Source organism: Balaenoptera acutorostrata, chromosome 2, assembly GCF_949987535.1.
Source record: "Balaenoptera acutorostrata chromosome 2, mBalAcu1.1, whole genome shotgun sequence".
NCBI classification, from domain to species: Eukaryota; Metazoa; Chordata; class Mammalia; order Artiodactyla; family Balaenopteridae; genus Balaenoptera; species Balaenoptera acutorostrata.
This window is the reverse complement of record NC_080065.1, coordinates 131,243,825-131,266,252: the sequence shown is the minus strand read 5'-3', so window position 1 is coordinate 131,266,252 and position 22,428 is coordinate 131,243,825. Positions and strand designations below refer to the sequence as shown.

Here is a 22,428-nt window from a genome sequence, read left to right as displayed (position 1 = left end):
AATAGGAAAAGAAAATTTAACTAGCAAATTTCTGGCGGAATTATGGAAATTAGGGAAGTTTACCGCCACATTTAGGTTAGCTCTCACAATTATCTTGGTTGAGGAAATAAGACATTACAAATCTGGGTGATAATCAATTTGTTAATTTCTTTGTGTCACTGAACAACTCTAAACAGATTTAAAGGTCCACAGAAATATATACCTGGCAATCATCTCCAGCACCACCTGACTGATTCAACAAGTGTGCTGCATCACCCTGGTTACCACTTGCATGTCCAAGACGATGTTTCACAGGAACTTTGTTAAGAACATAGGCACCCGATGTCTGTGGTTTGCTCATCATCTGCATATACAAAATAAACATATTTATGGTGGAAGTTTTTTTAAATGCCTAGGAATGATACAAATTTAGGACAGTGATTACCCTGGGGAGGAAGATAAGGAAATGCGAAGGAAGGGTGCTTCAATCATCTGTAAGGTTTGATTTTTTTAAGTGAAGAGGTGGATATACAAATGACTGTTAGTATCCATACTTTTTTGGATGTTTGAAATTATGCATGCATATGTGTATATACTCATACAGAAAAAACTTTCTAATAATTTTCTTAATGTTCCCTTCAATATGTAATGCTTTTTAAGACTTAAGGTTTTAATTGACAGTAGCTTAATAAGAATAACTGTGATATGGCCACCCTAAAAACATAACATAATCTTGGGCTGCATTAACAGAACAGGGTCTAACGGATCACAGAGGTGATTGTATCACTCTTTCATACACCATTCAGCCAACACCTGGGGGAACATTTACCTTTGGCCCTAACATGAAATGGGACAGAGACAAAAGAAATGCAGGCTTAACTGCAAATAAACACGATGATAAATTGGAGTTAATACTATGTACTGTTAAAGAATACTTTTTTTTTTCAATCTGAATGCATTTAATCCAAACAAGAGAATGGCTAGGAAGAGATTAACATTATCATCAATATCTGAATGGTTCTAATGCATGGTGGTTTGTTCTTTCCTTCGTTCATCTATCCATTCAGATATGTTTTGAGCGCTGTGTGCCAGGCCTTGTTTTAGGCACTAGGGATCAAATGAATACAACAGACAAAATCCCAGTCTCCTGGAGCTCCCATTTCAGTTTTAAAGAGAACAGAATTTTTCTATATGAGAAAAAGTGGGACAAAAGGATCGCTATAAGAGTGACTGATTCTAACACAAAACAAAGAAGCTGTTCTAGATTCAAAGTTGTTCAGTCGTGGATGGCTATCATACTTTAGTATGAGAGTGTTTAGTGTTGAGAAGAATCACTAAAGGTATTTCTTAAACATGCAGATTTATGGGTCCCATATCTAGAGACTGACTCTGTAGATCTGAGAAGGTAAGACCCAGGAATGTGCACCCAGATAAGTGATTTTGATGCAACACAGCACTTCTCAACCTTCAAGGTACATAAGAATCACCTGGAAAGCCTGTTAAAATGGATTACTGGGCCCCACCCATAGTGATTCTAATTCAGTAAGTTGCGGTGAAGCCTAAGAAACTGCATGTCTAATAAGCTCCTAGGAGATCAGATGCTGCCGGTCTACAAATCAAACTGAATGGCTCTGATACAGAAGACCCCAGGACCACAAATTGAGAAACAATGATCTAGAGGATGGGATTAAAGGACCATTAATTCCCTGTGAGCTAGTGGATTACCTTCTGAATACCCCCATGTACCGTTGAGGGAGGAGCCTGGGCCACCAGCACTTGCTGCTGATGAAGGTGCTGCGGCAGGTGATGGTGCTGCTGTGACAGGTGACTAAGTGTTTGCTGCTGTTGCAGGAGCAGCTGTGTTGGCGACTGTAGTGCTGGCTGCTCATTATTTTCCCTGTGCCACAGGACTCGAATGAACCGGTTGTTTAGAACTGCTTCAGTGCTGGAAATGGCTTTTCTGGCCTCCTCATTGGTAAGATACTGGATGAGGGCTGCTTCTGGATCTCCCTTAAAAGCAACCTATAAGAAAAACCAACAGCAACAACAACAACACACATAAATTAATGATTGTAGCTAAGCAAATACTGATAAATTATTGATAAAAAATTCAGAGGTAGAAAACAGCCTGCTGAAATCCATTGTGAATCCTATGTAAATAAAGTTAGCTATCCCTTAAAAGATAACATGTGTATTTCAACATTATATATGAAAGAATATTGGATTATTTAATAAATAATTCTAGTGATGTTACATAACCACTTGGGGAAAAGTTGTTAATTCCTCCCTGGTATCTTACATCCAAATAAACTCCAGAGAGAGAAAACATTTTACAAAAAACAAACAAAAAAACCCAGGGAAAAAAGGTGAATATCTGTATAATCTGAGGCTTTGGAAAGACTTTTTATGCACACCATAAAGGTAGGACCCATAAAGACAAACAGCGGATTTGACCAAATAAAATTTTAAACCACTGTCAGTCCAAACCTGCCACAAACAAAATAAATGACAAAACGAAAAAGTAATTTTCATATATATGACAAGCAAAGGTTTGGAAAAGCATTATTATAAATGCCTTCATAAAAAAATGGGCAAAGACAGTGGACAGGTAAATCCAAAAGTACTGCAAATGGTCTATATAAATTAGAGTCTACCTAGGAATAAAAACAAAGCAAATTAAAGCAAGTACAATTTTTCACTTATGAAACTGGTCTAAAAGTTTTTAATGGATCCATATTAGAGCTTTGGTGAGGTTCACACATTGCGTTAGGGAGTATCAACTGGCACAACCCTTTTGGAGAACAATTTGGCAGTTCAAATAAAAAGTTTAAAAATTCCCTTTAATTCAGCAATGCATCATAGAAAAATAAAAGGTTTATACAAAAGGAGGCTCACGATAGCATTGTTTTTATAAAAAAAAAATAAGAACAACATAAAATCCCCCAAATAGAGAATAGTGCTTATATAAATTATGGCCTACTGCTATGGACTGAGTTATGTCCTCCCCAAATTCATATGTTGAAGCCCTAACCCCCAATGTGGCTGTATTTGGAGACAGGGCTTTTAGGAGGTAAATAAGGTTAAATGAGATCAAAGGGGTGGGGCCCTAATCAGACAGGACTGGTGACCTTATAGGAAGAGCTCTCTCTCTCTGTCTCTTCCTTTCCCTCTCCTTCCATCATGTGAGCACACAGCAAGAAGATGTCTCCAAGCCAGAGAGTCCTTACCAGGAACCAAATTGGCTAGTATTCTGATCTTGGATTCCCCGCAAATAAATTTTTGTTGTTTAAGCCACCCAGTCTATGGTATTTGTTATGGCAACCCAAGCAGACTCATATACTCATTTACATTAAAAGCTTCCTAATTTTTCTAAATGCCATAAAGAATAATGACCTAGGAAAAATTTAAGAGAAAAAAGGTAGTTAGAGATACATAAATCATATTTTGGTTTGATGGCAACACTGAGTGTCAGGGGTAACTGACTGAAATCCCAACTTAAACAGACCTTCTACTACCCTCAATTACAGCATAACACCCAACCACAAATTGATAAATTCAAATACCTAACAAACACACAGCAAAATATAAAAGCTACGATTTATTTGATGTTAGATTATATGTTACAGTGCCTAAAATTCTCAAGATTAGAACCATCCTTAACCAATTAATACTTCACAAAATAAAAGCCAGTCAGTAAACAAAATTACAATCTTAGAAGTTACCAAAAATCTCACCTACTTAGTTAGAACACTAAAGCAGGTAAAAAAGTCATCTGTCCAGAGATACAACTATGAACAAAAATACAGTAACTGGCCCACTGTCTTTCAGGAAGAGGTTGCAGAAAAGAACCAAATGAATTCAGAGGACAAATTCAGCACAACAACTCTGTCATGAAGCTGGGCATACAGATACACAGTGGAATTTAAAACACATAGCAGAGATGATCAGACTAATCACTGGCTTGTTTAAGCAAGGTAGGCTGATAGGAATATTTTTGAAGATACATTATATACATGGATTTTGTCACCAACATAGCCACACCTACCTGGATATTAACAATAGTTCCAAATTTGCTGAAGTGTTCATTGAGCTTGGTAATGTTGTTCAATTCCTGAGGGATTTTCTTGACTTCTAATTTGGTGTTTGTATACTGATTCTTTCTCAAGAATCCTGGTTTACTCTGATTGTTATTCCCTTGCCTGAAAGGAATATTAACAGATCTTGGTTAAGTCTCCTACATTATGCCTAGGCAAGAGATAATCAGCAAAGAATGTAAGTTTATATTTATTCAAGTATCCTCTGTACGCACTTAACATTCTTCAGAAATGACTACGTAATTTTCACATTATCCTTATTACATGGGAACCAAACAGGTAGAGAGAAAGAAAGAAGACTGATGCCTCAATAATTCTAATACTGGGTTAGGCCTAGAAATTAGTACAAATTACTAATATCTATTATCAATATTCTGTTAACTTTTCAATATTTAAGACATACTAATGATGCCTCTGGGAACCTTAGCTTTGAGGCACATAGACTGAAAATTAATGATTAATGACAACTCTTAATTTTACAAATTTACTACTGCAAACAAAAAACCAGAAACATCAATTAGATGTTACTAATTAGCAAATTATCTTACTTTCCCAGCCAAGGTTTCTTTGCCAGCGACCCTTCCAAACCACTCATAGCTCTTTTCCGGCTATCTGGTTCAAGAACTACTCTGGTTATGTTGCTATTAATTGAAACAGGAACTGGTGGTTCAGTCTGGATGACAATGTTAGCAGCTGTAGAAAACAAAAATTAACATTACTGACCAGGCATTGTATTTGGGGAATTTCAAATGATTAAAATTATTTAGTCCAAAAGCTAAAAATCACTGTGAATAGCACCTAACTACTACCATTTCCTTTTCAGAAATGTTTAACAGCAAAAATAAATTATCAATTGCCTCCTTTTTCTCCTTTTTCAAAAATACAATATGCATGTTTAAAAAGTCCTAGCCAGCTCTAATGTAATGACTGATTCAGGCAAGGATCATAAATGGAAGGAAAAAAAAATCAGTGAAAGGGTGTTGGAGAATAAGATATTTATCTGATGCCAAAGTACCACTCCACAAATTATTTACTTTACAATGGAGAGTTTTAACAATTACGGCAAGTGATCAAACTTATTAGGCCACAAATGGAGTGAAATATTTATCTCCTTATAGGATTCAACAAGAAGTTCACATGGATAGGATATTACTATGGAATTATGATTTTCTTTTATGTGTGGCAATGATATTGCGCGTATGTAGTACTGTGTCTTATTCTCAGATGTAAACTAAAGGATCTTAAAGTGTCACAATCTCCAAAATTTACTTTCAAGTGATTCAAGAAAACAATGTGAAGGGAGAGGGGAGGAAGGCGAGGAAGGCAGAGAGAAGAGTGCACACAAGTGAGCATTCATGCCCAAAGCTGACAAAATGTTAACAACTGGTGAATCTAAGTTAAAGTATTCAGGTGTTTATTGCACTTTTGATTTTTTTGTAGGTTTAAAATTATTCAAACCTAAACATTGAAAGGAAAATTCAAAGCCAATGTTATAAATTAACACATTCCATTCACAACAGTTAAGACTAAAATACTATAAGACGCTGACCTTACAATAGGTTACCTGTCAGTGGAAAGAGGTGTGTTGAACAAAAAAGCAAATACCAACCCAAAACTGCGCATGTTGTATTGAGTATTCTCCATAACTTTAGCAACTCCACCAAAAGTAAAATCAGCAGCAAAGAATAATCACTGTGGGGCTGAAAATATGATCTTCCCACTAATTTCAGGTAATTTGGTAACAATATATGCATTACAGCACAGAACGTAAGAGCATATTCTTTTTTTTTTTTTACCATCTTTATTGGAGTAGAGCATATTCTTTGGAATTAGATAAACCTGGGTTCAAATGCTAGTTCTGTCATGTATAGCAGGGGTCCCCAACCCCCGGGCCAAAGACCAGTAGCAGTCCGCTGCCTGTTAGGAACCGGGCCGCACAGCAGGAGGTGAGCAGTGGGCTAGCAAGCTTCCCCATCGCTCGTGTTACCGCCTGAACTATCCCCACCACCACCCGCTGCACCGTCCGTCTGTGGAAGAACTGTCTTCCAAGAAAACTGTCCCTGGTGCCAAAAAGGCTGGAGACCACTGATGTATAGAATAGAACAGAACAGAAAAGAATTAATAATGGGCAAGTTCTTTAACCTCTCTTCGCCTCAGTGTCTGTCTATAAAAAAGAGAATAAAAATAGTACCTAATTTAAGTTGTTGGTAAGGAATATTAGAGATAATAATATATTAAAACGGATTTGGTTTAATCTTGACACAAAACTGTTAACTGGTAGTGGCAATAATGTCATTAATGGCAGTAAAGAAGAGTTAATAAAATCAGGATAAGAAAGAAGGTAAGAACAGGAAAATGTCCACCATATAATTAAATCAGGAAAATATCCTCAGGATGGCACATGGCCAGTCGTTCAAATTGAAATTAAATACTGGAAATCTAACTATAATAATAAGTAAGAAACTGGAATCTCATCAAACTCTTTAACCAAACTTTTCTTTGAGCGGAGGTGAAAGGATGGTATCAACCCATATTAAAGGCAGTGCTTGCATTTAATCTTTTTTTTTTTTTTTTTTTTGAGTTTATTTATTTATGGCTGTGTTGGGTCCTCGCCTCTGTGCGAGGGCTTTCTCTAGCTGTGGCAAGTGGGGGTCACTCTTCATCACAGTGCGCGGGCCTCTCATTATCGTGACCTCTCCCGTTGCGGAGCACAGGCTCCAGACGCGCAAGCTCAGTAATTGTGGCTCACGGGCCCAGCCGCTCCGCGGCATGTGGGATCTTCCCAGACCAGGGCTTGAACCCGTGTCTCCTGCATTGGCAGGCAGACTCTCAACCACTGCGCCACCAGGGAAGCCCGCATTTAATCTTTTAAGATTTGTGGCTATGCTTTATAAAGGTCCTAACATATGGTTATAATCATAAATAATAAAAATGGTCAAAGGATAATTTTATCATAGTGTTTAAAATTCTCAATGTTATTAGTGTGAAGCACAGCTCTTAAAACACAAAGTAGGCCATTAAATGATTAGTTCTTTGAGGGCGAGGGATCATGTCGTCTTTCTATATCTAACATCTAGCATAGTGCCTAAAATAGCCTAAAGTCCTACAAAAAGAGCAATTAATTAACACTAGTATTATTTTTATTTAAAAATAAATATAAGCAGAATATATTTATTTTTATTTTATTTATAGCTTTAAAGTAAAATTTGGAGATAGATATTCAAAAACATTTATTTGAGATCATTACACAGCACTCTTCAAAAAGAGACTGTTGAAAGTATTTTTAGACCTTAGTGAGGTCAGAAATGCTATGCCCAAATGACATTTAGCATGAGAAATAGTTAAATGCATTCTTACCTCTTGGATTTGCATCCATATCTCCAGAGGTTAGGCCAATCAGGTTTGGGCGCTGTGTCTGTGTTCTTGAAAAAAACTGCCTATACTGAGATCTACCAGAACTGGTAATACTAGGAGCTTCTGGATTATAACCATCTGGTTCATAGGTATCTGAGGGAAAACAAAACAATAAAACATGTAACAAATAACAGTAGTTAAATAATTTCCTATTATAAAATAACCACAAAAATGAATTTTCTTCAACAAATGTATCAAATCATATATATTTCTCTCTTTGAAATATAGTATATAGGTAAACCTATTGGAAGTCAAAGAAACAAAAATGTTCCAGTCACAAAACACAGACATGCAAATCCATTCTGAATTACTGATATATTTCTGGATTCGTTTACCTAGTCATTTTTGTCCTCTATATTAATCACCTAATGCAAACTTAAATGCACATTTTTAAGAGAAGTTTTCACATACATGAACGCCATATACAAATGACTGGCTGAGTTTCCTTTGTTATCACGTCTCACCTAATTTCTAGGTATTCTTTTTTTTTTTTTTTTTTATAAATTTATTTATTTATTTTTGGCTGCGTTGGGTCTTCGTTGCTGCCCACAGGCTTTCTCTAGTTGCGGCGAGCGGGGGCTACTCTTCGTTGCGGTGCGTGGGCTTCTCGTTGCGGTGCCTTCTCTTGCTGCGGAGCACAGGCTCTAGGCGCGGGCTCAGTAGTTGTGGCTCACAGGCTTTAGAGCACAGACTCAGTACTTGTGGCGCATGGGCTTAGTTGCTCTGCGGCATGTGGGATCTTCCCAGACCAGGGCTCGAACCCGTGTCCCCTGCATTGGCAGGCGGATTCTCAACCACTGCGCCACCAGGGAAGCCCTAGGTATTCTTTTAATTGGGGTAAAAAAACCAATCTATTGGGCTTCCCTGGTGGCGCAGTGGTTGAGAATCTGCCTGCTAATGCAGGGGACACGGGTTCGAGCCCTGGTCTGGGAGGATCCCACGTGCCGCGGAGCGGCTGGGCCCGTGAGCCACAACTGCTGAGCCTGCGCGTCTGGAGCCTGTGCCCCGCAACAGGAGGGGCTGCGATAGTGAAAGGCCCGCGCACCGCGATGAAGAGCGGTCCCCGCACCGCGATGAAGAGTGGCCCCCACTTGCCGCAACTAGAGAAAGCCCTCACACGAACCGAAGATCCAACACAGCCAAAAATAAATAAATAAATAAAGTAGCTATAAAAAAAAAAAAACCAATCTATTAATTTGGTTATCTGCTTTTCTTTATTTCTTTTTGGCCGCACTGTGCAATATGTGGGATCCTGGTTCCCCAACCAGGGATCAAACCCACGCCCCCTGCATTGGAAGCATGGAGTCTTAACCACTGGACTGCCAGGGAAGTCCCTAAAAATTTAATTTTTAAAATTCTTATGCTAAATAAATATCCTGTTAGCGTTTAAAAAAAATTCTGAATGTGCTTATCTCCAAAATATCCTTTTCATCCTACATAAAATGAAAGAAGGTTAAGATGGAGTGAAGATGCTGATTCTCACAGTTGTGATTTATCAATATAAATCTTTTTTTTTTTTATTTATTATTTATTTTTAGCTGTGTTGGGTCTTCGTTTCTGTGCGAGGGCTTTCTCCAGTTGCGGCAAGCGGGGGCCACTCTTCATCGCGGTGCGCGGGCCTCTCACTATCGCGGCCTCTCTTGTTGGGAGCACAGGCTCCAGACGCGCAGGCTCAGTAGTTGTGGCTCACGGGCCTAGTCGCTCCGTGGCATGTGGGATCTTCCCAGACCAGGGCTCGAACCCGTGTCCCCTGCATTGGCAGGCAGATTCTCAACCACTGCGCCACCAGGGAAGCCCTCAATATAAATCTTTGCATCTTTTTTTCTTAGTGGAAAAACTCCTTTGTTGCTCGTATTAGGTTTCAGCTACAAGATAAGGTACATTCAAATCTTTATTACTAGCCGATTAGTTCTATAATCCAGAGTATAAGATCAGCGAATTATGATTTAAAAGTTTTCAGTTACCACTTGGTACTCTTGACAGAAAAATCTACACTGAGGTTGCAGAAAGTTTTAAAGAAGTTACGTAATCAAATAGTCTCGATCTGATAATTCCTGGGAATACACAGAACCCTAAGAAACTTGAAAGCCCTTTAATCATGATGAACTGAGCTCTAAACGCAAAGTGAGAAATGTTAAAAACCTCATGAGACACCCTCAAAGCACTCCATAGATCTTCAAAATGTACATGTCAATAGGAGGGAAGAGTTTTCAAGAAATCACATTATACACAGCCATTCCATACAACAAGGGACAGACGGGAAAAAGACATTTTCATCCATGATCAGGAAGAAACCAGAGGTTTTTGTTTTGTTTTAAAGAAAAATTAACCTAGTTTTCTTGTAACATGTAACTGATTAGAAACCATTCAAGTAGATACTCTCTTCCTATCTATCGGATTAGAAACTAGTTCAAGGAACTAGCATGACCTTAGTTACAGACGCACGGAAAGTAAATACAAAGGACACCAGAGATGACAGACACACAGGAGACCTAATCATCTAGGAGCCACTAGGGACAAACCAAAGAAGCAGAGAAATAGAAAATAAAACTACCTAGGAGTTTTAATAGGAATCTGTGAGAGCAGATCAGGATACCAGATCACCTCTTAGGTTGGCCAGTTTATGGTACAAAAGATCAGAGGTGGATGGCCATCTGTAGCAAAGCTTACCTGGGACCAGAGGGGTGGGGCTGGAGACTGAGGTATGGTACCCAATGGAGGATCCCATGAGGTTTCGAGGTGGCACCAAACGAGCTGCCAACAGAGGAGGCGGTGTCCCCAACTGAAGTCGCTCAGATGCAGCAGCACCATGTTCACGAGAGTACATGGGCTGTCCTACAGAGGAAAGAATAGGAGGGCAGCTGGGATTGAGAGTCACAAGCTTCTCGCAATGATCTACTTCCTGAGACTTGAGTCAAGAACAGAGAAAGTATACCAATGGGAACTGTACTCAAGAAAGATGTTACTAAGATTCTTTCTAACTCAAGAAATAGACATGCAACTGGTTAGGATGCATTGAGGTACAAAGAGTAAGAATTAGATAGTGTGACTGCAAAACGTCCATTTTTTATAATCTTAAATGGAATAATTACGTGCTGATTTACCCGAAACTGAACAATCAACCATATCAAGTTATTAGACAACAGAACCTTGAGCTATTATTCATGTAGAGTTTTGTATCCAATGAGACATGTGGTTATGAAAGCTGTCATACCCATTTAAAAAAATTAAAAACACTCCTCCCCAAACTCATATAATTTCAGGTATGCACAAACTATATACTCCCATATCTGAGAGCAGAAAAAGAAAAATAATAAAGGAACTTAAAAAAAAAAACCCACCACAAGCATACCCTCAGAGAATAAGAAATATTCAAAAGAAAAAATTAAAGACAGTGAAAATTTGTTATCCTACGAGCAGGTGGATAACAAACACAGAGAAAGAAAAAAACGAAAAAATCCCAGGTGAACAGACTAGCCACTGTACACATGAAATTACCTCAGATATTAAGGACCACTTTTGGAAAGAAAGCACATTTAGAATCTATATTTATAGATGCAAGAAATGTCAGAAACAATGAAGCCAAATTTCGTAGAACAAGATTAAAAAAGACAAGGTATCAAGGAGCAAAGCCCCCTTTGGTTGGTTATTTAATAGTATCTTTTTCACTGACTACCTCGTATGAGACCTACTTTTAAGATTTACTCAATATTTTATATCTAAAGTCAGAGATTCACTATGTGACACAAAACAAAGTGAATTTAGAATTTTTTTTATACCTGATGAAATGTCCTTATAAAGTGAACAATCCAGAAGACTTTTAATACACCTTAATAAGACAAGTCACAAAGCACCACTTGATTTCACAGTAAATGTGGAGAAGAAATAGATGTACTAAACTTCACTACCCTTCTCTTCCTATATACAGAGCAGAGGAGGTGACACATCACGCTGTATAAGCAGACCACATAACTGGGGGCTTAGCACCAATCCTTTCAAAACTGAAAAAAGGACCAATCATTACATTGCAAAAACAATTTAACATATCCTCAATGATCTGAAAATAGTTTAAAGCATGACCTACTGCAGAGAATTCCTTGCAGAATGCAGTAGTGAGCTAAAGAGAAAAATGGGAAGTACAATCTCAGTCCATATGACTAGTTTAAATTTATGATACAGCACTCAATGTACCATGTGTATTTAATTAATAACTGTCTCAAAGTAAATTAGAAACTAAAAGGCTACTTTGTACAATGTCTTTTTAAAACGAGTGACAAAGAACATGCATTCAGACACTTCAGAAAGATGGCTGTTTATTCAAATGAGGCCTGATTTTCTTTAACAACATCTATTCAGGTCTCTAAATACTATTTCAAAAAGAAACAGTTCCTCAGATAAAAGGCTGATTCTAGGACTGGTTAGAAAACTTCTAACATGAGCCTGGTACACCTTAGTATACCCTGTCCCTCGAAAAGCAAGATGGTTACCAAACACTAGCATGTCAAAAACAAAACAAAGCAATCTGCAGAACCAACATGAAGAGGCTCCCCATGGTCATAAACTAGACAATTTGAACATCAAAAAGGGCCATAATGGAGTGAAACATACTAAACATTAGAAATCCATGAGTTCATAATTATACTTAAAAAAAATACAGTGGTCCCTTTGGAAGATATTAGGAAACAAACTCATTTTCTAAAAAGTGATAAATGAAAGGACACAAGCATTTATCCTGTCTTTCCTGTAAAAAGTGAATTTCAGGTTAAAGAAATGGTTAACTCCCAAGTTTTACTTTGTAGAATGCCAGCCAATAAATGTAGAAGAAATCATAGAATTAGAGTATCACACTTTTATAACCCCAAATGAAACAAGAGATCTAGGCAGGGATCACAAATAACCACGAGCAACTTTTTAAACGGATGCATCAGGATGAAAACACCTGTACACAGTGATCAATATTTGTAACACAGAAAGGAGACAACTTGGTATTATGTACATCATGATATACTGCAGTAGGAAGTACAAAACCCCATCAATAAAATATTCATGCAAAATAAGGGGGGGGGAAAAAAAAAAAGCAAATGTGACCCTAATTAAGTCTCTAGATCTAAACCTCTAATTTACAGGAAATACAGAGGATGGAGGAATGTGTTAAATAACACCAGGGGATGCAATGTGCCAAGTCCAGATTGTGGAAAAATTCTTCAGGACAAATGATCTGTTCCTTCAACAAATAAATGTCAAGGAGAAAAAAAAGAGGTAGGAGAAATTGTTATAGATTTAAAGACTTAAAAAAATAAAATAAAATAAAAAATAAAGACTTAAAAACATATTAACTAAATGTAATATGTAACCTTATTTGGATCCAGCTTCAAATGAACCAGCTATAAAGGAACATCTATGATACAACTGGGAATAATGAACACTGGTTGGATATTTGACAATAATACCTGTTATAAATATCTTGGGATTGTGATAAAGTATAGTAATTGTGTGCATGAGTGTTTATCCCTTATCTTTCAGAGCTATATAATGAAGATTTTACAGATTAAATGTTATGTCTGGGACTTGTTCTAAAATAATCAAGTCAGGAGTGAGTTACAGATAAAGCAAGATTAACCATATGTTGATACATGTTGAAGCCACTAAATGAGTAATGACAATTAACTACACTATTTGCTCTCCTCTTGTATTTGAAATTTTCCACAATAAAAAGTTTTTAAAAATCAAATTGGTGGGCTTCCCTGGTGGCGCAGTGGTTGAGAATCTGCCTGCCAATGCAGGGGACACGGGTTTGAGCCCTGGTCTGGGAAGATCCCACATGCTGTGGAGCAACTAAGCCCGTGAGCCACAACTACTGAGCCTGCGTGTCTGGAGCCTGTGCTCCGCAACAAGAGAGGCCGCAATAGTGAGAGGCCTGCGCACCGCGATGAAGAGTGGCCCCCGCTTGCCGCAACTAGAGAAGCCCTCACACAGAAACGAAGACCCAACACAGCCAAAAATTAATTAATTAATTAATTTTAAAGCCTTTAAAAAAAAAAAATCAAATTGGTTACAATAATGGTGAAGATAAGCCAGTCACAATTTAGCTTCATTCAATTTAGTTTTTTAAAAATTTTTATTGAAATATATTTGATTTACAATGTGCTAATTTCAGATGTACAGCAAAGTGATTCGGTTAAACATATATACGTATGTATATATATATTCTTTTTTAGATTCTTTTCCATTATAGGTTATTACAAGATATTGAGTATAGTTCCCATATTCATTCAATTTCGTTTTGATCAGTGTAGAGCGACTAAATAATTCCAAACTGCCAACATCCTAAGTTCATACTCTTATCTTGAGTCATTCATATATCTTACATGCCTGACAGCAACATTTTCACATTCTTAATGTTAACTCTAGTCAGTTGAAGACAGTCTATTCTAACTAAAATTTTAGCTACACTTTGTAATTCTCCTGATTTTGTCTTTAAGACTAGTCACAAGAAAAAAAAATCCTGTTTTTTTTTTTAGAAATAAATTTATTTATTTATTTATTTTTGGCTGTGTTGGGTCTTCGTTGTTGCTCACAGGCTTTCTCTAGCTGCGGCGAGCAGGGGCTACTCTTCGTTGCAGTGCGCGGGCTTCTCACTGCAGTGGCTTCTCTTGTTACGGAGCACAGACTCTAGGCGTGCAGGCTTCAGTAGTTGTGGCACACGGGCTCAGTAGTTGCGGCACACGGGCTTAGCTGCTCCGTGGCATGTGGGATCTTCCTGGACCAGGGATCGAACCCGTGTGCCCAGCACTGCAGGTGATTCTTAACCACTGCACCACCAGGGAAGTCCCCCTGAGTTTTAAAGTAAAAGCTCAATCAGAAAAAATAAAAAAGCTATACCTTCCAATCATTGGCCATGTTTATCATGTTGTCTTCTCTATTAGAATACAAGGTCCCTGGCACACTTTCTAAAGGTCAGGGCCTAAATGGTGCCTGGAACATAGTAGGACTCAATACTTAAAGAAGGGATGAAAGTTTATTTATTAAAAGTATCCCAATGACAATTAAGTATTTCTTTGGATGAATACCTTTATTTGATATTCATTAGACATTATTTGAAATGGGCAATAATGACAACTAATGCAACACAAATCCAAGTAACACACAAGGGGAGAGAAACTCTAGAGAATATACGACGACTCTACTGGAGAATGACTTTTCTACACATCGAAATCCATGATTGTGCACAGAAAAATGTTATGTATTCCACAGAATTAAATGAGGAATCTCCCGTTTAAGAATATAATGTTTTAATAATTTTACATAGTTAATAACAGGAAATGTATTTTCCGAAAGATAAAAGTATTTTATGTAAATTCACTTGAAGATTGACAACTGCCTTCAACCCAACAATCAGTCTCTAAAATCTAGGATGTTATATTTTACTATTACTCTTTCACATACCCAGTACAACGAGCTTAGCAGTTACAAAATATTTCTACTACTACTTCTTCAAAGAAGCAGAATAAACAGGTCAGATTTAAGGCAGAAAAGGGAGTATACTTTAAAATGGTACTGTCCTGTGCAGGGGGCGGGGGGAACCCACAAAACCCAAAACCCCAAAACTATACACTGAATTGGTGACTTCAAATTTGGGTAAAATGTTTAAGTACTTCAAAGGAAATAGTTGATTTTAATAGGTGTTTTTGCATACAATTCCAACTACATTTCATTATTTAAGTCCTTTTCAGAGTATCTGGGACATCTTAACTCCACAAAAACCAAATTTCAGAGCTTTTTCTAAATTATAACCATTTCTGACATTAAGTTTTGAATGGCATTACCAGGAGCCCCATGTATCCTACCCAGTTTTCCAGTAGGGTAATTCTTTTTCTTCTTTCAACATTCAATTGACCTCTTCAAAAATGAGTGATAATTACAGACTAGATGAAGGTTTTATTTTAGGCAGAATTAGTTCCTTTGTTACCTGCATTTCTGAGGCACTCTGTTCATTTAGTTTTAACAGCAAAATACACTATGATTGATTTTTGTGGGTTTGTAATTTTTAACATATTTCTTTCCCACTATTAGATTTTTAGCTTCTTAGGAGAAAAATCATTTCTTATTCATCTGTATATTCCCAGTACCTAGCATTGAGTAGACTCCTATTCTTACCTCCAAAAATCCAGATTTCATTTTTCTATGTTTATTTGGGTCCCTATTGACATAATTTTCACAACTAAATACCATCTGATATGCTGTTCTTCACTTACACACATTTTCTATGCTGTGAGTTTTAACGATAGTTTCAATGACCAAAAAAATCTGTAACTTAAACTTTCCCAACTTGTAAAACTTTAAGGATAGCTTAAGTTCTCTATTACATTGCAAACATACATATAGCTTTTTTACTTCATCTGAACTGAAGCAAGTTCTAATTTTCTTGAAATTATAAACTACAGTGCTTAAAAAGTAAACCTGAACAATTTGAAGAATTCAACTTATCTGTCTCAAAGGTAATTAAAAAAAAAAGCTGTTTTAAAATCAACTGAATAGAAAGATACAAAAAATTTATAAATAACAAACTACACTCACCAAAAAAAATTTTTTATGTTTAGATTATCAGGAACTATCTCCTAGGTTTTCAAATTTCTCTCTAAATTTTGTAATCACATTTTAACTGTAAAGAAAGGAAGAAAGCAGTTTGCATAGTAGAGTTTTAAACTTCCCAATATTGAATATTCTATAAGTTTCAAAATGTTCAGTTGCCCACCAACTAAATCTCTTTATAAACAATGACACAGCATATAAGACTATCTTCTAAAGCACTAATTCACAAATGCCAATAGGAAGCTATTGCCCTTTATTGGTCTGAAACAAAAATGGGAAAAAAATGTGATATTTCATAAAGCCAAATTTAAAAGGACTGTCGTTTATTCTGATTTATTTGGTATAAAAATGTATTTTTAAAATCGAAATATTAGATGTCTTCATATGCAGTCCTTAACATAGCAAAATAAGAAGCTGCTAACTGTATTGGTCCCCAAAATTTTCTTGGAAATGTTATCAGCCCCTGAAAAACAGAAACTTGAAACTTCAGTTCTAAAAGGACTTTACTGATATACCAAAAATAGTCTGGCTTTAAAAAATAACAGAAAAATCACCTTCAAACATGAAGTCAGACATTTTGTTCATCTTGGCTCCCTAGGGTGTAGCACAATGCCTGGCACAGAGTAGGCACTCCATAAATATTTGCTGAATTAATGAATATTAGGCTAAGTCATTGAAATAAATGGTAACTGCCAGATATCTTTTCATTAAAATCAAAATGGAATTTTTGTCATACTGAGTGAAGTCAGATGAAAAAGACAAATATCATATATCACTTATATGTGGAATCTAAAAAAATGGTACAAATGAACGTATTTACAAAACAGAAATAGACTCACAGATGTAGAAAACAAACCTGTGGTTACCAGGGGGGTAAAGGGGTGAGGGGTGGGGAGGGATGAATTGGGAGATTGGAATTGACATGTACACACTACTGTATATAAAATAGATAACTAATAAGGACCTGCTGTATAGCACAGGGAACTCTACCCAATACTCTGTAATGACCTATATGGGAAAAGAATCTAAAAGAGAGTAGATATATGTATATGTATAACTGATTCACTTTGCTGTACACCTGAACTAAAACAACACTGTAAATCAACTATACTCCAATAAAAATTAAAAAAGAAAAAAAAAAGCTGGACTTCGGGGCACAAAATTTGATATACATTTCCCCATAACTTATCTGAAATAGAAAATAAAAATCTCATGCTGGGGAAAAAAAAAAAAAAGGAACTTTTATAGAGTGAGTCACAATGTTAAATTTAACAATATTAAAATAAATGGTAATTGCCAGATTTTTTAGAAATTAAAAACAAAATGGAATTTTTATTGTGAGTCACAATGTTAAATTTAACAATATGAAAATGTGTCATTTGCAAAAGACTCTCAGATAAATAAAAGGCATTAAGAAGTAATGTTAAGAGCTGATTCAGGGGGGAATAGATGAAACAAGATTGGTCAACATGAAACATGTTGAAGCTGGGTGATGGGAACGTGGCAGTTTATTATACTACCTTCTTTATTTTTATATATGTCTGAAATTTCCCATAATTAAAAAAAATGAGAGAAGCAGTAAAACAAATAAGCACTGCAACAAGACACTATAGTAATTAAAGACGGTGAGATACTAAAAGTGAAACAGTATGGACAATTACTTAACTATCAGATGTGGTTTCTGTTCTGAAGAACAGCTGAACATAAGATTTACATAAATGAAAAGAAATCAAATAGTAGGCCTACGTACAATTATATGTCATTACGTAATAAATGCTTTTTGGTACTGTAGGAGTTCAGAACAGAGCAATAATGTTCCCCATATACTTAGAAGATCTGGGTCTTGCAAAAACAGGACAGGGAGTACGTTACTAATAATGAAGACAGGAAAACAAAGTTGAGTCATGACAGGGGCACAGACAAGGTTATAATTGGCCTGACCACAGAAAATGCACATGGGGGAATAGTGAAAACAGACTACCAAGAAGTGAGGAATAGATTATAGAAAGAGAAGCCATAGAAGGGGGTTCATCTATGGTCTAGGAGGAAATAATGGCCACTGAAGAGTTCTCATAAGGAACTGTCATGGCTGGTTTTCTTAGGCAAACTAGCTTAGCAGCATTATGTGGTATGACATGGGGGGAAGATGTGGGTGAAATGTAATGGAGTCAAGAAGAGTGTAGCAATAATCTGACATGTGAAGTGATTCAAGTGTGGATGAGGGCAGAAGCCACAGCAGGAAGAGAGAGAAAGGGATGCTTCAAAGAAAAAGAGGAAGAATTTTTTGATTAACTAGATATAAAAAAGCAAAGCAATGAGTCAGTCATGTCAGTGTTTCAATTCTAGGTGATAAGGTGGGTGTTATTTCCATTAACAAAGAAAGACAGGCATTGTGGAGGTAGTAGAGACTTAAGGGAAGATAACAGGTTTGATTTCAGAGAGGCTGAAATTTATGGAGACAATGATAACTACAAAACTATAATAACTATTCCTTACGTGTAACTTGCTAGATGCCAGATACTATTCTAGATGCTTTATAGGTATTAATCCATTTCTTCCCCAAAACAACCATAATGAGGTGAGTAATGTTATTATTATTTCTATTCTACAAAAGAGGAAATTAGGATACAAAGAGGTTAAGTAACTTGCCTAAGGTCACAATGACATAAGTGATGGAAGCAGAATTTGAACCTGGGCTTAATTACTTTTCTAAGTTGCCTCTCCAGGTCATGACAGAGATGAAGAAATGTTTATGATAAACACAGTTACAAAAAAAGATGAATTTATCTATAAAGTTACCTAGCTCTGTAAAGAAAATCTCACAGTCTGACATTTTAAACAACCACCTTATTTTTATGTTTTTGAAGAAAATTTTTTTTAAGGCTTAGTCAACTAAAACCAACACCAACAACAAAAAAAACACTTAAGAAATAAAAGAGAATTAGGATACAAGAAAAACATATTATTACAGTTAAACATAAATGTTACAAAACAGCCTAACCACTAAATATTACAGTTTAAATGATGCTATCTTCACTTCAGCATTACAAGTTAAATAATTAGGTATATTTTATCGGACCTTTTGTATACTCTTAGGAGATAAGCCTTTGGAAATTCAATCAGAGGAACAATTTTTGAACAGAAGCTTCAAAATAAAATTCCTTTAGTGGAGGAATGTTGCTACTCTACAGCAGAGTAGACTTCTCCAATACAGAAGGCCTTACCCTTCTCTCCCATTATCACACAAAATTAAAATACAGTTATATATCATAACCACACAGTAAACTGCCCTGTAAACACAAATATAATTTTTATATAGCACAGTCCATAAAAATAGAAATTAATTGTATTTTTTTTAAGTGTAAGACTGTTCTGAGAAAACTTGGCTTTTCTATACCCTAGCAATTTTAAATCAAACGTATACTTACGTTCTGACACTGTATAAAGGAGGTTCTGGGGTAAAGGAGGAGGTAGTCTTGCTCCCACTGGTGCAAGATTGGGCACTGCACTTGTCCCAGGCTGGTCACGGTTGTTTATCAAGCTTGACTGTGTTATAGGTGGTCCTACAGACAATCAAAAGTGAAAGGTAGAGCATTAATGTTTCCTAGCTAATAAAAATACTCTCTACACCAAGTATTAATTTGGATATTCACACTTAAAATACCTACTTTGGCGTAGAACAGAATTAAGGAATTTGATATGTGCAGGCTTAAGCAGTGGGTACATAATTAATTTAAATGACATTTTAGTTCTATAACAGACAAAACTAATCTCGGGTGGAAAAATGGCAGAACTGGTTGCATCTAGAGGGGGAGTAGAAAATGGCTACCAAGGGACCTGAACAAACTTTCTGGGGTGATAGAGTTCTACAGAACTCTCAAGTTAATGATAAACATGTTTAAGTGTACTGATGTTACAATGTACTGTGAAATGCATCAAAACTAAAAATGGAGAGATCACATGTGATAATACAAATATAGTAAAATGTTAACTGTAGAACCTAGATGGTATTTGTTTCCTTGAAATTTTTCATAGCAAAATGTTGGGGGGAAATGACATTCTTAGATTTAACTTTTAAACAGATATGTTCCCAAAATGAGGTTAAGATCTTTTATTGTGAGAATTCCTATACATCAAAGATGCCTTTTAATCTGGGAAATAAAATCTCACCTTGAGCTTCATAATTATACCATTCATGTGACAATATTAAATACTAACAAACACTGTTAAAATAACCATATTGCTATTGACCAAATCTATGTATTAAATGTCTCCGAATCTTTATCAACTTTAATGAAATGTGTTCTATAAAGAATATTACCGCAGGAAAGCTATGTGATGGGTACATGGAATCATGTTAAACTATTTTTGCAACTTCTTGTGAGTCTGCAATAATTTTAAAAATTAAGATTGGGCTTCCCTGGTGGCGCAGTGGTTGAGAATCTGCCTGCCAATGCAGGGGACACGGGTTCGAGCCCTGGTCTGGGAAGATCCCACATGCCGCGGAGCAGCTACGCCCGTGAGCCACAATTACTGAGCCTGCGCGTCTGGAGCCTGTGCTCCGCAACAAGAGAGGCCGCTACAGTGAGAGGCCCGCGCACCGTGATGAAGAGTGGCCCCCACTTGCCACAACTAGAGAAAGCCCTCGCACAGAAACGAAGACCCAACACAGCCATAAATGAATGAATAAATAAATGAATAAATAAAAAAAAAAAAAAATTAAAAAAAAAAAAAAAAAGATTGCCTTAATTAAAAAAAAAAAAAAAAAAAAAAAATTAAGATTAAAAAAAACCCCCAAAATTGAAAAAGTACAACTTAAATAAATTGAATGGCAACCATTTTTTAAAATAATCTGCCAACTCTTAAAACATTATATGTCTTTGGGCAGGTATTTTCTTATATCTTTGTACACATGTAAACTTATTGCCCCAGAATTTTTTCAGTTACATTTTAAAAATTTAGTCTTATTTCTGTTTCTGCTAAACCAGCAACTGTTAAGTTTTTTAAAATGATCATTTTAAAACATTTCTTACTCTTAATTTTGGTGGATGTGGTAACAGCATATTGATCATTTTTTTTTGAAGTCCTTATCATTGAAGAGATTCATACTGAAGTACATACTGGTGAAATGCTATGACATCTGAAATTTACTTCAGCAAAAAAAAAAAAAATAAGCAAAAAAATTGTGTGGGGGGAGGGGGAGGAATAAATGAAACAAAAACAGCTGAATACTGATAACCACTGAAGTTGGATGATGGTACATGGTATATTATTATTCTACATCTGTGTATATTCAAAAATTTCCATAGAGGGGAGAAGGAATGGGATGAAGGCAGTCAAAAGACACAAACTTCCAATTATAAGATAAATAAGCAGTAGAGATATAATGTACAACATGATAAATATAATTAATGCTGCTGTATGTTATATATGAACGTTGTTAACAGAGTAAATCCTAAGAGTTCTCCCCATAAGAAAAATCATTTTTTTTTCTATTTCTTTAACTTTGTACCTATATGAGATGATGGATGGTCACTAAACTTATTGTGATAATCATTTCATGATGTATACAAGTCAAATCATTATGCTGAATACCTTAAACTTATACAGTACTGTACGTCAATTATATATCAATAAAACTGGAAGAAAAAAAAAAGAAAATTTCCATAATAAAATGTTTTAAAGATTATTTCAATATTCTCGCAGAGATTTTCTTTAAAGACGGAAATTTCACTAAAATACTGGCATATTCTTTTTTTTCTGACCTCTTCAAAACACTGGCTTTCTTAAGATGCTATCAATTAGCAAGATTCTGACTCCAGGTCAATATAGATTAGGCCACTCTTAATAAAATTTACACTTGGAGGTACTACAAATAATGCAATGTAACACTGGATAGAAAAAAAAGAAAAACATCTTAATTATGGGAATATATTCCAAATTCTATTAATAATTTATTTTTCAAAAACTTAAAATCCAGTGTCAAGTTAGGTAAAAGGGATGGATTCTTCTAAATATAATTCTCCACTAAAGAAATATTCAACATATACTTACTTGGTATGGGAAGCACAACAGAAGGCGGAGGCTGGCCATGTCCTTGAGGAACAGGAAGTCTCATACTGTGGCCAGGACCTGGGCCTGGGCCTGGGCCTGGTCCAGGACCTGGACCTGGGCCTGGGCCTGGCATCGGAGGCATTAACATTCCAGGAGGTGGTGGAGGAGGAAGCCCAGGAGGAGGCGGAGGGAAAGGAATCATGCTTGGCAGAGCAACTTCATCAACAACCAGGGGATCATTTCCATGATCAAACTGACAAAGGTCACCAAGTACACAAAATCCTCTTTCTGTAAG

General features: G+C 36.2%; 1 protein-coding gene across 5 annotated transcripts in view; it reads right to left on the bottom strand.

Moving 5' to 3' along the window:
- RBM27 (RNA binding motif protein 27) overlaps positions 1-22,428 on the bottom strand; it is a 67,867-nt gene that overhangs the window by 19,331 nt on the left and 26,108 nt on the right. For 2 of the 5 annotated variants that reach the window (XM_028161867.2, XM_028161868.2), the window contains exons 7-14: positions 22,134-22,421; positions 19,508-19,642; positions 10,158-10,322; positions 7,431-7,580; positions 4,622-4,766; positions 4,025-4,178; positions 1,705-2,001; positions 203-343 (exon numbers count right to left, since the gene is read on the bottom strand). In XM_028161867.2, coding sequence (XP_028017668.1) covers positions 203-343; positions 1,705-2,001; positions 4,025-4,178; positions 4,622-4,766; positions 7,431-7,580; positions 10,158-10,322; positions 19,508-19,642; positions 22,134-22,421 — 1,475 coding nt within the window. The remainder of the gene's footprint in view (positions 1-202; positions 344-1,704; positions 2,002-4,024; positions 4,179-4,621; positions 4,767-7,430; positions 7,581-10,157; positions 10,323-19,507; positions 19,643-22,133; positions 22,422-22,428) is intronic. The other 3 variants (XM_007194177.2, XM_057541065.1, XM_007194176.2) reach the window with 2 other exon arrangements.